At 36.0% G+C, this 16,577-nt stretch overlaps 1 protein-coding gene across 2 annotated transcripts in view; it reads left to right on the top strand.

Moving 5' to 3' along the window:
- LOC121382945 overlaps positions 1 to 16,577 on the top strand; it is a 211,391-nt gene that overhangs the window by 99,728 nt on the left and 95,086 nt on the right. For both annotated transcript variants that reach the window (XM_041512633.1, XM_041512632.1), the window contains 11 exons: positions 626 to 1,021; positions 2,184 to 2,260; positions 5,059 to 5,122; positions 5,708 to 5,917; positions 6,249 to 6,357; positions 7,548 to 7,656; positions 8,935 to 9,098; positions 9,542 to 9,648; positions 12,025 to 12,177; positions 14,068 to 14,239; positions 15,087 to 15,274. In XM_041512633.1, the coding sequence (XP_041368567.1) occupies positions 626 to 1,021; positions 2,184 to 2,260; positions 5,059 to 5,122; positions 5,708 to 5,917; positions 6,249 to 6,357; positions 7,548 to 7,656; positions 8,935 to 9,098; positions 9,542 to 9,648; positions 12,025 to 12,177; positions 14,068 to 14,239; positions 15,087 to 15,274 (1,749 nt within the window). The remainder of the gene's footprint in view (positions 1 to 625; positions 1,022 to 2,183; positions 2,261 to 5,058; positions 5,123 to 5,707; positions 5,918 to 6,248; positions 6,358 to 7,547; positions 7,657 to 8,934; positions 9,099 to 9,541; positions 9,649 to 12,024; positions 12,178 to 14,067; positions 14,240 to 15,086; positions 15,275 to 16,577) is intronic.

Below are 16,577 nucleotides of genomic sequence, written 5' to 3'. Positions count from 1 at the left end.
TACATGTTATTCTTGTTATTCTTCATAGTATTAGCATCCAGCTAAAAGTGTTTCTGACAGTTAGTGATAATAACCTTTCTGTAGTGGGAACCGTTGGACTAGGCTTCTTTAATGGGTCAATTGTTAATATCTATTGTACATGCATGCAGTTGTTTATTTTTGCATCTCCACTTTGTAGACCAGTTTGACAATATATGTATTAGTAACAGCAGTAACATATCATTTAGTCTGCAGTCTTCACTAACAAAATACAGCACTGACAGCCTTGTTATATGAGAACATTTCCTATCTTTGCCTTATGGCTTTGAATAAGATACATTACAGTACATATTATTACATTTATTAAAGTTCGTCAGAGTCAAGAATAAAAACAACCTAAACCTCACATAATGAATTCAATTCACCTGTGCTGGATATTTCACTTAGATATATGGGATAATATGGCACTCACTTGAATGTATGAAACTGTTTTCCACGGTCAGGTTGTTAGTGACAAGAATCTATAACAGATATAGGACACTAATATGAAATATATTGAGCTTGTTTTCCTTGGTCAATGAAGAGAATCTATCACTTAGATATATGGTACTTATTTGAAATATATTGAGCTTGTTTACACTGCCAGGTTGTTGGTGAAGAGAAGATAACTCTGAACGAAGGCATGCCAGGCAGAGAGTTTCAGATTGCGTCAAGTTTCCCGCCATCGTTCCTCTGTCAGGCGGGGTGGACGTCGTGTTCAGTCAGCGTCCGGTGGGAGCTGGCGGCGGCTGACGGTGACTTGCGGTGTGGTGACGGGCGTGTCGCCAATCAGCTGGTGTTTGGGGGGAAGCCGCCGCTCGACGACGCGTGCTGTGACGTCACGTTCACCGACATCAACTGGCGTGAGTCGCGGTCCGTGCGCGTCATAGCGAAACGCGACTCGCTGGTCGACGGAGACCACACCCGACTCGTTCACTTCAAATACAGAGTGACGTCAGACAACAGCACCACGCCCGCGCTCACCACTGTGCAGAGTTTCAATGTGGGTACACTCAGACACGGTATAGCTGTGCATTATAGTAGTTCCTCTTGTATTATTGCTTTCTTCCTTTATTAACATTGCATTTGTCTGTTATCTGTTTAAATAGTCATTCCTGTTTTGTTATTGAGTCTTGTGTTTATTAATATTTATTTTGTCTCTTGTCCCTTTAAATAGTCATTCCTGTTTTGTTATTGAGTCTTGTGTTTATTAATATTTATTTTGTCTCTTGTCCCTTTAAATAGTAAATTCCAGTTTTGTTATTGAGTCTTGTGTTTATTAATATTTATTTTGTCTCTTGTCCCTTTAAATAGTAAATTCCAGTTTTGTTATTGAGTCTTGTGTTTATTAATATTTATTTTGTCTCTTGTCCCTTTAAATAGTCATTTCAGTTTTATTATTGAGTCTTGTGTTTATTAATATATAATTTGTCTGTAATCCGTTTAAATAATAATTCCATTTTTATTATTGTGACTTGTGTATATTAATATATATTTTTGTATTATTATCTGTTTAAATAATAATTGAAAGGATATAATTTTGCATATCTTTATCTGAATTCAGCATGTTATGACATAAAATAATTTTCATAAACGTCCACGTATAGGACACATCCCTGTAATGCCTTTTTATTGTTGCTTGTACTTGCCAATGTTCACTTTCTGACATTCATGTACCTATTAATCTTCATATGTGTTTACTTTACTTATTAACGTTACTCTTTTTTATATTTATTAATATTTGAGTTTTCTAATACTTATTAAAGTGACAGACCCTAGTTTTTAAACACTACAATGTATTTTGCACTATTAGAGCCGTTTTGATAATTAAAATTAGAAGTTACCTATATTTTACTATTTATAATATTCATTTCCATACATCCGAAGTGTTTCTGGTAATCCTGGTTTTAGTAATACCCCGAAATACACCCTTTGATAATTCTAAAACCACAAAGTCGTCTAAGAAGTAACGGTTATCAAGGCAAACTTTAGTTTCACCATATTGTAACTTTAACCAGATGTGTTACAGGTTTGTAGATTAACCAAACTTAGTGTTGATTTTCACAGGCTAAAACTAGGGTCTGCAACTTTAAAATTAAAACGTTCAGGTTCTTATTACTAATTAATTTCTGTTGTATTTATGGATGTTTACCTGTGTGTTGTAGCTGTCTGTTATTGACGGAGACCGCCGGGCTGTGTGCAAGTCAGTGGGTGATCCACACATCACCACGTTTGACGGCAGGTACTCGCATTGTTCGTCTATCTGTTTACCTTCAATATTTCTGCTACAGTTAGGAAGAATACATTGATTAATATTAAGTTTTTTCCCTGAATCATACAAAGACATTGTAAGATACAAGCTTTCTGGTGTTACTGATTGCATGGTTGTATTGAAAAACGTTTAATAGAGGCCTGGCTTGAATAGAACCCTGCCTCGATTAGAGGCCGGGTCTCAGAGCATCGTGAAACAAATAGAAGTCTGCCTCGTTTAGAAGCCTGCCTTCTATAAAGGCCAACTTCTGTTACTGTAACTTTGTCAGGTTAACGACCAAACTATATTCGTCTCTCACGTTGTCTGACGTCAAAAGCTAATATTAAAAACATAGTGAGAATATAAGGAAAGAAGAAGATAGGTGTGTAAGCCTACATTAGAAGATGTTACAACAAAGCTATGTTAGAAAAGTTTGTATGAAAAAACTAGAAACCTACCTTGTATAGAGACCTTCCTCGATTAGAGGCCTGGTCTTGGAGCGATGCGAAACAAAATAGAATCAAGGATTTACGGTAAATGTCTATTTTTGATAAAAGCAGATAATTCCTCCGTTATCGAATACAAAGAATGAATGAATGTTTAAAGACACCCCAGCACAAAAATACACATCGGCTATTGGGTGTCACAAATGGTAAGTATATGAAAATATTATTTATATATATTTATGTAATGAATGAATGAATGAATGTTTAACGACACCCCAGCGCGAAAAATACATCGGCTATTCGGTGTCAAACTATGGTAATGCAAACAAATAAGGCGATGATCAACATCGATACAAAAATTCAAGATTTAAATAAAAACAGTGTAAAGAACTGTGCAAAAATACAAATATCACAGATAGATACTGACTTCTACTCAAAATTTCAATTTGTGCTGTATTCAAAGAGAATGTTACACCCCTGCACCACGGTGAGGTTACAGCATGCGCAGGGGACCGTTATCGAATACAGGAATCATTACAGAAAACTAGATACTATAACAAGTTTTATCTCTCACATCACTCGATTACCATCTGCTGGTGGTTGTTTTATACTTCACGGGGCATCATTACAGAAAACTAGATATTATAACAAGTTTTATCTCTCACATCACTCGATTACCATCTGCTGATGGTTGTTTTATACTTCACGGGGCATCATTACAGAACACTAGATACTATAATAAGTTTTATTTGGCAGATCACTCGATAACCATCTGCTGATGGTTGTTTTATACTTCACGGGGCATCATTACAGAAAACTAGATACTATAACAAGTTTTATCTGTCAGATCACTCGATAACCATCTGCTGATGGTTGTTTTATACTTCACGGGGCATCATTACAGAAAACTAGATACTATAACAAGTTTTATCTGTCACATCACTCGATTACCATCTGCTGGTGGTTGTTTTATACTTCACGGGCATCATTACAGAAAACTAGATACTATAACAAGTTTTATCTGTCACATCACTCGATTACCATCTGCTGGTGGTTGTTTTATACTTCATGGGGCATCATTACAGAAAACTAGATACTATAACAAGTTTTATCTGTCAGATCACTCGATAACCATCTGCTGATGGTTGTTTTATACTTCACGGGGCATCATTACAGAAAACTAGATACTATAACAAGTTTTATCTGTCACATCACTCGATTACCATCTGCTGATGGTTTGTTTTATACTTCACGGGGCATCATTACAGAAAACTAGATACTGTTTCAAGTTTTATCTGTCAGATCACTCGATTACCGTCTGCTGGTGGTTGTTTTATACTTCACGGGGCACAATTACAGAACACTAGATACTATAATAAGTTTTATTTGGCAGATCACTCGATTACCGTCTGCTGATGGTTGTTTTATACTTCATGGGGCATCATTACAGAACACTAGATACTATAACAAGTTTTATCTGTCAGATCACTCGATAACCATCTGCTGATGGTTGTTTTATACTTCATGGGGCATCATTACAGAACACTAGCTACTATAACAAGTTTTATCTGTCACATCACTCGATTACCATCTGCTGATGGTTGTTTTATACTTCACGGGGCATCATTACAGAAAACTAGATACTATAACAAGTTTTATCTGTCACATCACTCGATTACCATCTGCTGGTGGTTGTTTTATACTTCATGGGGCATCATTACAGAACACTAGATACTATAACAAGTTTTATCTGTCACATCACTCGATTACCCTCTGCTGATGGTTGTTTTATACTTCACGGGGCATCATTACAGAACACTAGATACTATAACACGTTTTATCTGTCACATCACTCGATTACCATCTGCTGGTGGTTGTTTTATACTTCATGGGGCATCATTACAGAACACTAGATACTATAACACGTTTTATCTGTCACATCACTCGATTACCCTCTGCTGGTGGTTGTTTTATACTTCACGGGGCATCATTACAGAAAACTAGATACTATAACACGTTTTATCTGTCACATCACTCGATTACCATCTGCTGATGGTTGTTTTATACTTCATGGGGCATCATTACAGAACACTAGATACTATAACAAGTTTTATCTCTCACATCACTCGATTACCATCTGCTGATGGTTGTTTTATACTTCATGGGGCATCATTACAGAAAACTAGATACTGTTTCAAGTTTTATCTGTCAGATCACTCGATTACCCTCTGCTGGTGGTTGTTTTATACTTCACGGGGCATCATTACAGAAAACTAGATACTATAACTCGATTACCATCTGCTGATGGTTGTTTTATATTTCACTGTTTGTTTTGTGTTTTAGGTACTATAACAACTTTTATGAAGGTGAATTTGTACTCTACCGACACAAGACATTATCATATGAGGTGAGACTTTACTGTTTGTGATTTTGCTTGGCAATACCAAATTTACATATCAGCCTAGCAGAAATGATTGTAGATCATAAAATATATAATTGATAAATATCCATGATTTGAAATATCACATCAGAAAGATGGTGCCACCCACCACACCATTTTGTTAAATCTGACAGTAGCTAGGAGTTTCTAACCACCTGAGCTGACGGACAATCCCACTGGCTACTGACGGTAGTTAGGAGTTTCTAACCACCTGAGCTGATAGATAATCCCACTGGCTACTGACGGTAGCTAGGAGTTTCTAACCACCTGAGCTGACAGACAATCCCACTGGCTACTGACGGTAGCTAGGAGTTTCTAACCACCTGAGCTGACAGACAGTCCCACTGGCTACTGACAGTAGCTAGGAGTTTCTAACCACCAGAGCTGACAGACAATCCCACTGGCTACTGACAGTAGCTAGGAGTTTCTAACCACCTGAGCTAACAGATAATCCCACTGGCTACTGACAGTAGCTAGGAGTTTCTAACCACCTGAGCTAACAGATAATCCCACTGGCTACTGTCAGTTGATGTAGTTGTTGTTTTTCCTCAGGTGCGGTCGTTCTACCGAAGCTGTAGAGGGAAGGCATCGTGTAACTGTGCTGTGTCTGTGAAGTCTGGCGACGATGTCATCGTGATTGACCGGTGTGGACCACGTGCAACCTCAACGAAGAAGATTCCTCTGATGGTCAAACTATACAAGAAAGGGGAGCTAACGCCAGGCACCCGTATAAGGAGGATGGCCGGTGGTCTGAAATACAAGGTATTGCATATTTAATGAGACATTTTAATATATTCTTAGACAGAAACCGTAAATATCCAAAACAATATGTGGTAATTAACTATGGAGCTGGAATCACACTGGTGTGCTTCTCAAAGGTCATTTGTTAATACCATCTCGGTAAATACCCAGTAGATTCAGAATATATTAAAACTCTCAATATCAGGTTTAAACCTTGTTGGCTCAGACAGCTGCTTCAAGGCATATTTTTGGCTCCAATCCAATTCAAATGGTGCTTAATAAATTTGCAGGTGTATGCATACTGCATTAATGATCTGAACTGAAGAGTGAAATGTTTTTGTTTGTTATTCAGATCTTCCTGCCAACAGGTACAGTGGTGACGGTACGAGTTGACCGAAGTTTGACCAACTACCTCAACATCTGGATCAAACCATCAAGCACCGACTTCAACAACACAGAAGGTATGATCAACGTTTGTGTTGGTTGCCCTGAGCAGCTCAATGTTTCTTTGTGAAATGACTTAGTAAGACTTCACACCATCAGCTTATGACTTAGTATACTTCACGCCATCAGCGCAATGCTTTCTTTGTGAAATGACGTAGTAAACTTCACACCATCAGCTCAATGTTTTCTTTGTGAAATGACAGTAAGACTTCACACCATCAGCTCAATGCTTTCTTTGTAAAATGACTTAGTAAGACGTGTCACCATCAGCTCAATGTTTTCTTTGTAAAATGACTTAGTAAGACTTGTCACCATCAGCTCAATGTTTTCTGTGTGAACTCAATCAGTAATCAATTGCACATAACAGCCAAATAATATTCTCAAAACATTTATTTTAAAACAAGAATAAATTAACTTGTTAAATCCATACACATTTTTATTTGTGAAGCCAATGTAGTATGTAAATAACCAAGGTTGATTAAAACTCGTCTACTTTTCAAGATGTAGCAAACATATACAGGACAAATATGCTAATAAACAGAAAATAAATAACTTGAATTACACACTTACATACATTATGTCAGGTGGCGTTGGAGAATTGAACACAAGTTTAACAATCATAGAGGTCATGAATGGCTTCACCTTTCGTACATAAATATGTAAGACGTTTTATGGTTCATACTTGCATAAACGTCAAAAGGTTTTTCTAATTCCATTTGTGCAACTATTTCATCAATTTAAAATGCTATGAAATAACAATTAATTTAGTTTGTACTGTCATGCATTGTCATAAGTAATGAATGATCAACATTCATGTCAGTGTTGTAAGTCACATGATATTTGGACCAAACCACAACATTCATGTCAGTGTTGTAAGTCACATGATATTTGGACCAAACCATGCATTTATGGTAAAAGAATATTTACAGAAAGAAAAAACACAAGAACACATTTTAAACTATGGCTATTTGTTTGACCAACTCATTTGGGTGAGTGTCTTATGTGATAAATGAGCACGCCCTCACCCCCCCCCCCCCCCCCCCCCCAAAAGGGTCTGGCAACTCAGTATTATGTGATAGTGAACACACTACTGTCAGGTAACTCTTACGTGATCATGGAGTACTCCACCATCAGGTAACTCAGTCTTATGTGATATTTGTAATTTTTAGAATTTGCTTGCTTCTTTACATACGTTGTCCAATTGCAGGTCTGTGTGGGAACTTTGACTCTAAAGAAGACAACGATTTTGTCAAGTCCGATGGGTCTCTACACGTAGGAACAGGACTGGAACCTGGCCCTTTCTTACTGTCATGGAGGTACATCACTTTAGTCAATCAACTCTATTGGCCAAAACTGATGTGCAAAACAAGATAAAAATACTGGATCTGATCAAATTGTGTCCCATTCTTGAAATATACACTGTTTTAAATATAATACATGAAATATATACTGTTTTAAATATAATACATGAAATATATACTGTTTTAAATATAATACATGAAATATATACAGTTTTAAATATAATATATACTGTTTTAAATATAATACATGAAATTTATACTGTTTTAAATATAATACATGAAATATATACAGTTTTAAATATAATACATGAAATATATACTGTTTTAAATATAATACATGAAATTTATACTGTTTTAAATATAATACATGAAATATATACTGTTTTAAATATAATACATGATGTTTATCTTTCTGCCAGTCTGTCTGTCTGTATGTCTGTCTGTCTGCCTGTCTTCCTGCCTGCCTGCCTGATTGTCTGTCTGTCAGTCTGTACAACAGACCATGTGATGACAAGTAGTCTGACATGACTCAATCAATGAATGGCCATCATTTAACACTGATCATATTTTATCTTTATTTCTTTATTTAAACGTTTGTGAGTAATTATTGGGCAGAGATACGATGTCTATTTAGTACCTAAACATGATTTTTAAAAGTTGTCTAATCATTCTAATCTCAACTGTAACACTTTACTCTTCAGTGAACCAAATTTTAGTAACCAAGAAAATACTAGTAAGCATATTCAAATCTGTCCAGGACTTCATTATAAATAGGAACATTTTGACATGATTCAACCATTCACTGTTTTTACTTTAGCTCCATTCTATAATAAGGGTAATATCTTACATCCATTCTCTCTCTCTCTCTCTCTCTCTATCTCTCTCTCTCTCTCTCTCTCTCTCTCTCTCTCTCTCTCTCTCTCTCTCTCTCTCTCTCTCTCTCTCTCTCTCTATATATATATATATATATATATATATATATATATATATATATATATATATATATATATATATATATATATATATATATATATATATATACATACACACATACATACATACATACACACACACATACATACATACATACATACATACATACATAGATACATATATGTGTGTGTGTGTGTGTCTTTGTTTTTGAATATGCGTCATCTTTTATATCAAGCAAAACACTATTTGAAATGTACAGGGATTCCTTAATATAGTCTTACGACTGTTTGCCAAAACCACATATATGATGATAATTAAATATTAATTAAACCATTTATAAAAGTTAACATGACGTTTCAGAGTGTTGCTGACTGACTCCTTGTACACTGGACAGTGTGTGACGGACGATGCTGCCAGCGCTGATTATGTTGGATTGTTTTGTGACTGTCAGGCGGGAGCGAGCAGCACCTGTCAGTATGCACTCGACAGTGTTCCGTGTCCCAGCAACGGAACGTCTGTAACAGGTACTTTACCATATCCCTAAATACTGAGTCCGACGTCATATAACCGTAAATAAAATGTGTTGAGTGTGACGTTAAATAAAACATTTCCTTCCTAGATACTGAGAGAAACGGCCCTGGAGATAACAATAATAGCAACGGCAGCATTAGCAGCAGTAGCAGTAGCAGCAGTTGTAGTTATTATTGTTGCAATAATAATAAAGATAGTAATGATAATGAATGTCTGTAACACAGTAAATGATCTTCCCTGATAAGAAGTATATAAAATTACATTATTTTAATAAATATAGCCGATGAATTAATAATCAATGTGTTCTAGTGGTGTCGTTAAACAAAACAAACTTTAACTTTTGTTCAATCAGCATGCGCAGTAGCTGTGGTACATTTAGGCCGATCTAAATTTTAGAATATTTAGTTTTTATGTTCACTGTTATTATGTTTTCCAGATACAGACATCACCTCTGATTTAGTCAAGTATGCCGAAGCAGTACCGAAGTGCAGTGACGTGCATTCAGAGATCATCTTTGAATATAACATGCAATATGTGCCAAAGGTAAATTTCACACATGAAAACTTAGATAATATGTTTATACATTTCACATATGAAAACCTAGATAATATGTTTATACATTTCACACATGAAAACCTAAATAATATGTTTATAAATTGCATACATGAAAAACCTAGATAATTAGATATGCTTATTAACAACATTCACAGTGACCTGGAAAGTCTGGTCATAGGAATGAACTCTTTTGGTTAACCCTTTAGGCTTTTGTATTCCAAGCGGTACCCAGTATTTTAAAAGCCTGTCCTGTCGGCTCTAAAGTGCATATATAAGATTTGTATCCCAAGCGGTACCCAGTATTTTAAAAGCCTGTCCTGTCCGTTCTAAAATGCATATATAAGATTTGTATCCCAAGCGGTACCCAGTATTTTAAAAGCCTGTCCTGTCCGTTCTAAAGAGCATATATAAGATTTGTATCCCAAGCGGTACCCAGTATTTTAAAAGCCTGTCCTGTCGGCTCTAAAATGCATATATAAGATTTGTATCCCAAGCGGTACCCAGTATTTTAAAAGCCTGTCCTGTCGGCTCTAAAGTGCATATATAAGATTTGTATCCCAAGCGGTACCCAGTATTTTAAAAGCCTGTCCTGTCGGCTCTAAAGTGCATATATAAGATTTGTATCCCAAGCGGTACCCAGTATTTTAAAAGCCTGTCCTGTCAGGCTCTAAAGTGCATATATAAGATTTGTATTCCAAGCGGTACCCAGTATTTTAAAAGCCTGTCCTGTCGGCTCTAAAGTGCATATATAAGATTTGTAAAATGAATATATAAGATTTGTATCCCAAGCGGTACCCAGTATTTTAAAAGCCTGTCCTGTCGGCTCTAAAGTGCATATATAAGATTTGTATTCCAAGCGGTACCCAGTATTTTAAAAGCCTGTCCTGTCAGTTCTAAAGTGCATATATAAGATTTGTATCCCAAGCGGTACCCAGTATTTTAAAAGCCTGTCCTGTCCGATTTGTATCCCAAGCGGTCTAAAAAGCCTGTCCTGTCGGCTCTATATATAAGATTTGTATCCCAAGCGGTACCCAGTATTTTAAAAGCCTGTCCTGTCCGCATATATAAGATTTGTATCCCAAGCGGTAAAAAGCCTGTGTCATATGTCCTGTCATAAGATTTGTATCCCAAGCGGTACCCAGTATTTTAAAAGCCTGTCCTGTCGGCTCTAAAGTGCATATATAAGATTTGTATTCCAAGCGGTACCCAGTATTTTAAAAGCCTGTCCTGTCGGCTCTAAAGTGCATATATAAGATTTGTATCCCAAGCGGTACCCAGTATTTTAAAAGCCTGTCCTGTCGGCTCTAAAGTGCATATATAAGATTTGTATCCCAAGCGGTACCCAGTATTTTAAAAGCCTGTCCTGTCGGCTCTAAAGTGCATATATAAGATTTGTATCCCAAGCGGTACCCAGTATTTTAAAAGCCTGTCCTGTCGGCTCTAAAGTGCATATATAAGATTTGTATCCCAAGCGGTACCCAGTATTTTAAAAGCCTGTCCTGTCGGCTCTAAAGTGCATATATAAGATTTGTATCCCAAGCGGTACCCAGTATTTTAAAAGCCTGTCCTGTCGGCTCTAAAGTGCATATATAAGATTTGTATCCCAAGCGGTACCCAGTATTTTAAAAGCCTGTCCTGTCGGCTCTAAAGTGCATATATAAGATTTGTATCCCAAGCGGTACCCAGTATTTTAAAAGCCTGTCCTGTCGGCTCTAAAGTGCATATATAAGATTTGTATCCCAAGCGGTACCCAGTATTTTAAAAGCCTGTCCTGTCGGCTCTGAAGTGCATATATAAGATTTGTATTCCAAGCGGTACCCAGTATTTTAAAAGCCTGTCCTGTCGGCTCTGAAGTGCATATATAAGATTTGTATTCCAAGCGGTACCCAGTATTTTAAAAGCCTGTCCTGTCAGTTCTAAAATGCATATATAAGATTTGTATTCCAAGCGGTACCCAGTATTTTAAAAGCCTGTCCTGTCAGTTCTAAAATGCATATATAAGATTTGTTGCTACTAATGCTAAAATGTAGCAGGTTTCCTCGTACGGCTATGTGTTAGAACTAACAAATGTTTGACATCCAGTAGCTGATGGATTAATTACTATGTGTGTTCTAGTGACGTGGTTAAACAAAACAAATATTAATTTAATCTATATGTGCTCAGGTGTGTTCGTCATAGTGTTTACTGCTATATATTAACGTTAGTCACTGATTTGTTCATACTGTGTTCAGGTGTATTGGTGGAGTTTACTGCTAAGTATTAAAGTTAGTCCCTGATTTTTTCATATTGTGTTCAGGTGTGTTGATGGTGGAGTTTACTGCCAGTATTAATGTTAGTCACTAAATTGTTCATAATGTTTTAAAGGTGTATGGTTGGCCGACACCAAACAACATGACTGAAGAGGAAGCCAACAGCCAGTGTCTGACCAAACTGAATTCTTCTGTCACCCTGGAATGCATGAACGTCATCGGCGAACAGTTCGAACACATTTTCAAGTCGTGTGTCAGAGATCTCCAGGTAAGGTTTTTATCTACCCAGAGATACAATTTACAATGTCGTAACTGCATTCTCATTCAGGTTAATTCATCCGTTAAATCTGTTTCATACATATGGAATTATTGGAATATCAAATTTTGTTTTGGCTGCTACCAACATGAAGACAACAAACACCTTGTTGATACAGACATTGATATTCTACACACATTAAGACGACAACAAACACCTTGTTTATACAGACACTGATATTCTACACACATTAAGACGACAACAAACACCTTGTTAATACAGACACTGATATTCTACACACATTAAGACGACAACAAACACCTTGTTTATACAGACACTGATATTCTACACACAGTAGGACGACAACAAACACCTTGTTGATACAGACACTGATATTCTACACACAGTAGGACGACAACAAACACCTTGTTGATACAGACACTGATATTCTACACACAGTAGGACGACAACAAACACCTTGTTGATACAGACACTGATATTCTACACACAGTAGGACGACAACAAACACCTTGTTGATACACACTGATATTCTACACACATTAAGACGACAACAAACGCCTTGTTGATACAGACACTGATATTCTACACACATTAAGTCGACAACAAACGCCTTGTTGATACAGACACTGATATTCTACACACATTAAGACGACAACAAACGCCTTGTTGATACAGACACTGATATTCTACACACATTAAGACGACAACAAACGCCTTGTTTATACAGACACTGATATTCTACACATTAAGACGACAACAAACGCCTTGTTGATACAGGCACTGCTATTCTACACACATTAAGACGACAACAAACGCCATGTTTATACAGACACTGATATTCTACACATTAAGACGACAACAAACGCCTTGTTGATACAGACACTGCTATTCTACACACATTAAGACGACAACAAACGCCATGTTTATACAGACACTGATATTCTACACACATTAAGACGACAACAAACACCTTGTTGATACAGACACTGATATTCTACACACATTAACACAACAAAAGACGCCTTCTTGATACAGACAGTGATATTCTACACACATTAAGACGACAACAAACACCTTGTTGATACAGACACTGATATTCTACACACATTAACACAACAAAAGACGCCTTCTTGATACAGACAGTGATATTCTACACACATTAAGACGACAACAAACACCTTGTTGATACAGACACTAATATTCTACACACATTAAGACGACAACAAACGCCATGTTTATACAGACATTGATATTCTACACACATTAAGACGACAACAAACGCCTTGTTTATACAGACACTGATATTCTACACACATTAAGACGACAACAAACACCTTGTTGATACAGACACTGATATTCTACACACATTAAGACGACAACAAACGCCATGTTTATACAGACACTGATATTCTACACACATTGCCTGTGAGAAGCGCAAATAAAAGATCCCTTGCTGCTAATCGGAAAGAGTAGCCCATGTAGTGGCGACAGCGGGTTTCCTCTGAAAATCTGTGTGGTCCTTAATCATATGTGTTACGCCATATAACCGTAAATAAAATGTGTTGAGTGCGTCGTTAAATAAAACATTTCTTTCTTTCTTTCTTTATCTCTTGAGATTTAACTTAACTATTCACAGTTATCCCCCCGTTCACATTATACTGGTTGTTTAAAAATAGTCATTTTACACATGATACAGATAACTATTCAATTTACAGACACCTGTTAGTAGTTAATGAGAGATAAGTCGGTGTAGTAAGTCATTACTTACTTTGGGAGGTGAACCCAGTAACTACTAGACTTAGGGCCTACATTTGAACTCAGATTCATTATTTGTTTGTTTATTGGATGGTGTGCACGTCTCACGTTAACCTGTTTTGTTAGATCATGGACGACCTGATGTGGATACAGACAGCGCTGGTTGACCTCTTTGAGGTGTGTCTGGTGGAGCTGAAATCAAACGTCAAGTTGTGGGCGACGATCGACGGCAAACTTCAACCTAACCTGGCAGTGCTGGACTCGGTCTGTACAGAACATTGCTTTCTCCTGGAGCCGTGTAAGAATCACTGAGACATCTTTTACCGTAGTTATTGTCACAGGACGTGTGAAAATATTAACATGTAAAAATCTGCAATTAAATACTCACAGGATATATTAAACATCTGGGATACAGACAGATTTGTAAAACATCTGGTATTGATTAATTACATTGATAATATCTGGTATTAATTTCTGACAAATGTAAAACATCTGGTATTAGTTACTAACAAATGTGAAAAAAGGTATTAGTTAATGACAAAAATATAAAACATCTCGGGTTAATTGAATTGCTGACACATAACTCTAAAGATCTAATTGTAATATAATTACTGAATTAGAAATGTAAAGTGGTATTAATTACCAACATGTAATTTAATTTCTCATACATTCATTACAATTTAATATCATTGACCCAGCCGTAGCAACGCAAGTTTATTCATTCCCGATGATCATAACAAATTACATTGTCAGGGAAGTTTATTCATTCCCGATGAACATAGCAAATTACATAGTCAGGGAAGTTTATTAATTCCCGATGAACATAACAAATTACATTGTCAGGGAAGTTTATTCATTCCCGATGAACGTAGCAAATTACATTGTCAGGGAAGTTTATTCATTCCCGATGAACATAACAAATTACATACCTGATGACAACGTCATTTTATATTGGTATTTTGACTTATTGGGCACACTTATTTAACAGCCCAAAATAAATCCAAATAAACTATGGATATTTAGTGTTATTAGTAAGTGTGTTTTAAATTTAATTACAAGGGTTGTCTGTTATGTCTTTTACTTTCATCTTGGTATGAACAGAAAAAAATCACCTGCAAACTTATGTGGTATTCTACATGTTGTAGGTTCCTGCTCATGCTCCGCTGGTGAGGGCGGTGCTGACTGCTCGGTGAAACTCGATGATCCCCCGGAAGTCTTCCACCTGTACAACAACCTGTGTGACCTTGAAACATCCACCTGTGATGAAATCATCGTCTTTGGCGAAACATTTGTCAACTCTGAAAATTTATACTGCAAGTTGCAGCCTATTCAAGTGGGTTAACTTCCATTACAGATATCTTTCCATGTATACAGTATCGTTTTAACAATAATTTGTCCATTTTTAGTTTCTTATTCCATGATGTTTAGATGTGAAAGGATATGTTTATTTCATTTTTAACAACACATGTAACAATAATTTTCACCATTTTGCAATATGCATAATTTTGTAACAGTAATTTATATAATTTTCTAAAACACGTAATTATGTAACAGTAAAATACTCCATCTCCATATTTCAACGTACATTTATTAATACTACAGTATGTTACTTCATTAATAACAAACATGTAGTTCAGTATTTAAAATCCCATTATTGGATGTATTTTTAATATTTCGAATGGATCATTCAGTTTGTTTTATTCCATTGATAATAATCAGATCTACATGTCTAAGGTGTACACAAGCAATCGCACACAGTGTAAAATAGGTATTTAATATGCATAATAAAGAGCATGACTGGCTGTGACAGCTTTACATGTTTTACATGTCAACCTAATAAACAACATCATGTCTAGAATAGTTTTACATATCTACCTAATAAATAGTATCATGTCTAGGATAGTTTTACATATCTACCTAATAAATAGTATCATGTCTAGGATAGTTTTACATATCTACCTAATAAAATGCATCATGTCTAGGACAGTTTTACATATCTACCTAATACAAAGCATCATGTCTAAGACAGTTTTACATATCTACCTAATAAAAAGCATCAAGTCTGGGACAGTTTTACATATCTACCTCATAACAAGCATCATGTCTAGGACAGTTTTACGTATCTACCTTATAAAAAGCATCATATCTAGGACAGTTTTACATATCTACCTAATAAAAAACGTCATGTCTAGAACAGTTTGACATATCTTCCTAATACACAGCATCATGTCTTGGACAGTTTTACATATCTACCTAATAAAAAGCATCATGTCTAGGACAGTTTTACATATCTACCTTATAACAAGCATCATATATAGGACAGTTTTACATATCTACCTAATAAAAAATATGTCTAGGACAGTTTTACATATCTTCCTAATACAAAGCATCATGTCTTGGACAGTTTTACATATCTACCTAATAAAAGGCATCATGTCTAGGACAGTTTTACATATCTACCTTATAACAAGCATCATATCTAGGACAGTTTTACATATCTACCTAATAAAAAACATCATGTCTAGGACAGTTTTACATATCTACCTAATACAAAGCATCATGTCTAGGACAGTTTTACATATCTACCTAATACAAAGCATCATGTCTAGGACAGTTTTACATATCTACGTAATACA

The sequence above is a fragment of the Gigantopelta aegis genome, chromosome 10, assembly GCF_016097555.1.
Source record: "Gigantopelta aegis isolate Gae_Host chromosome 10, Gae_host_genome, whole genome shotgun sequence".
Classification (NCBI taxonomy): Eukaryota; Metazoa; Mollusca; class Gastropoda; order Neomphalida; family Peltospiridae; genus Gigantopelta; species Gigantopelta aegis.
This window is presented reverse-complemented; position numbering and strand designations above follow the sequence as displayed.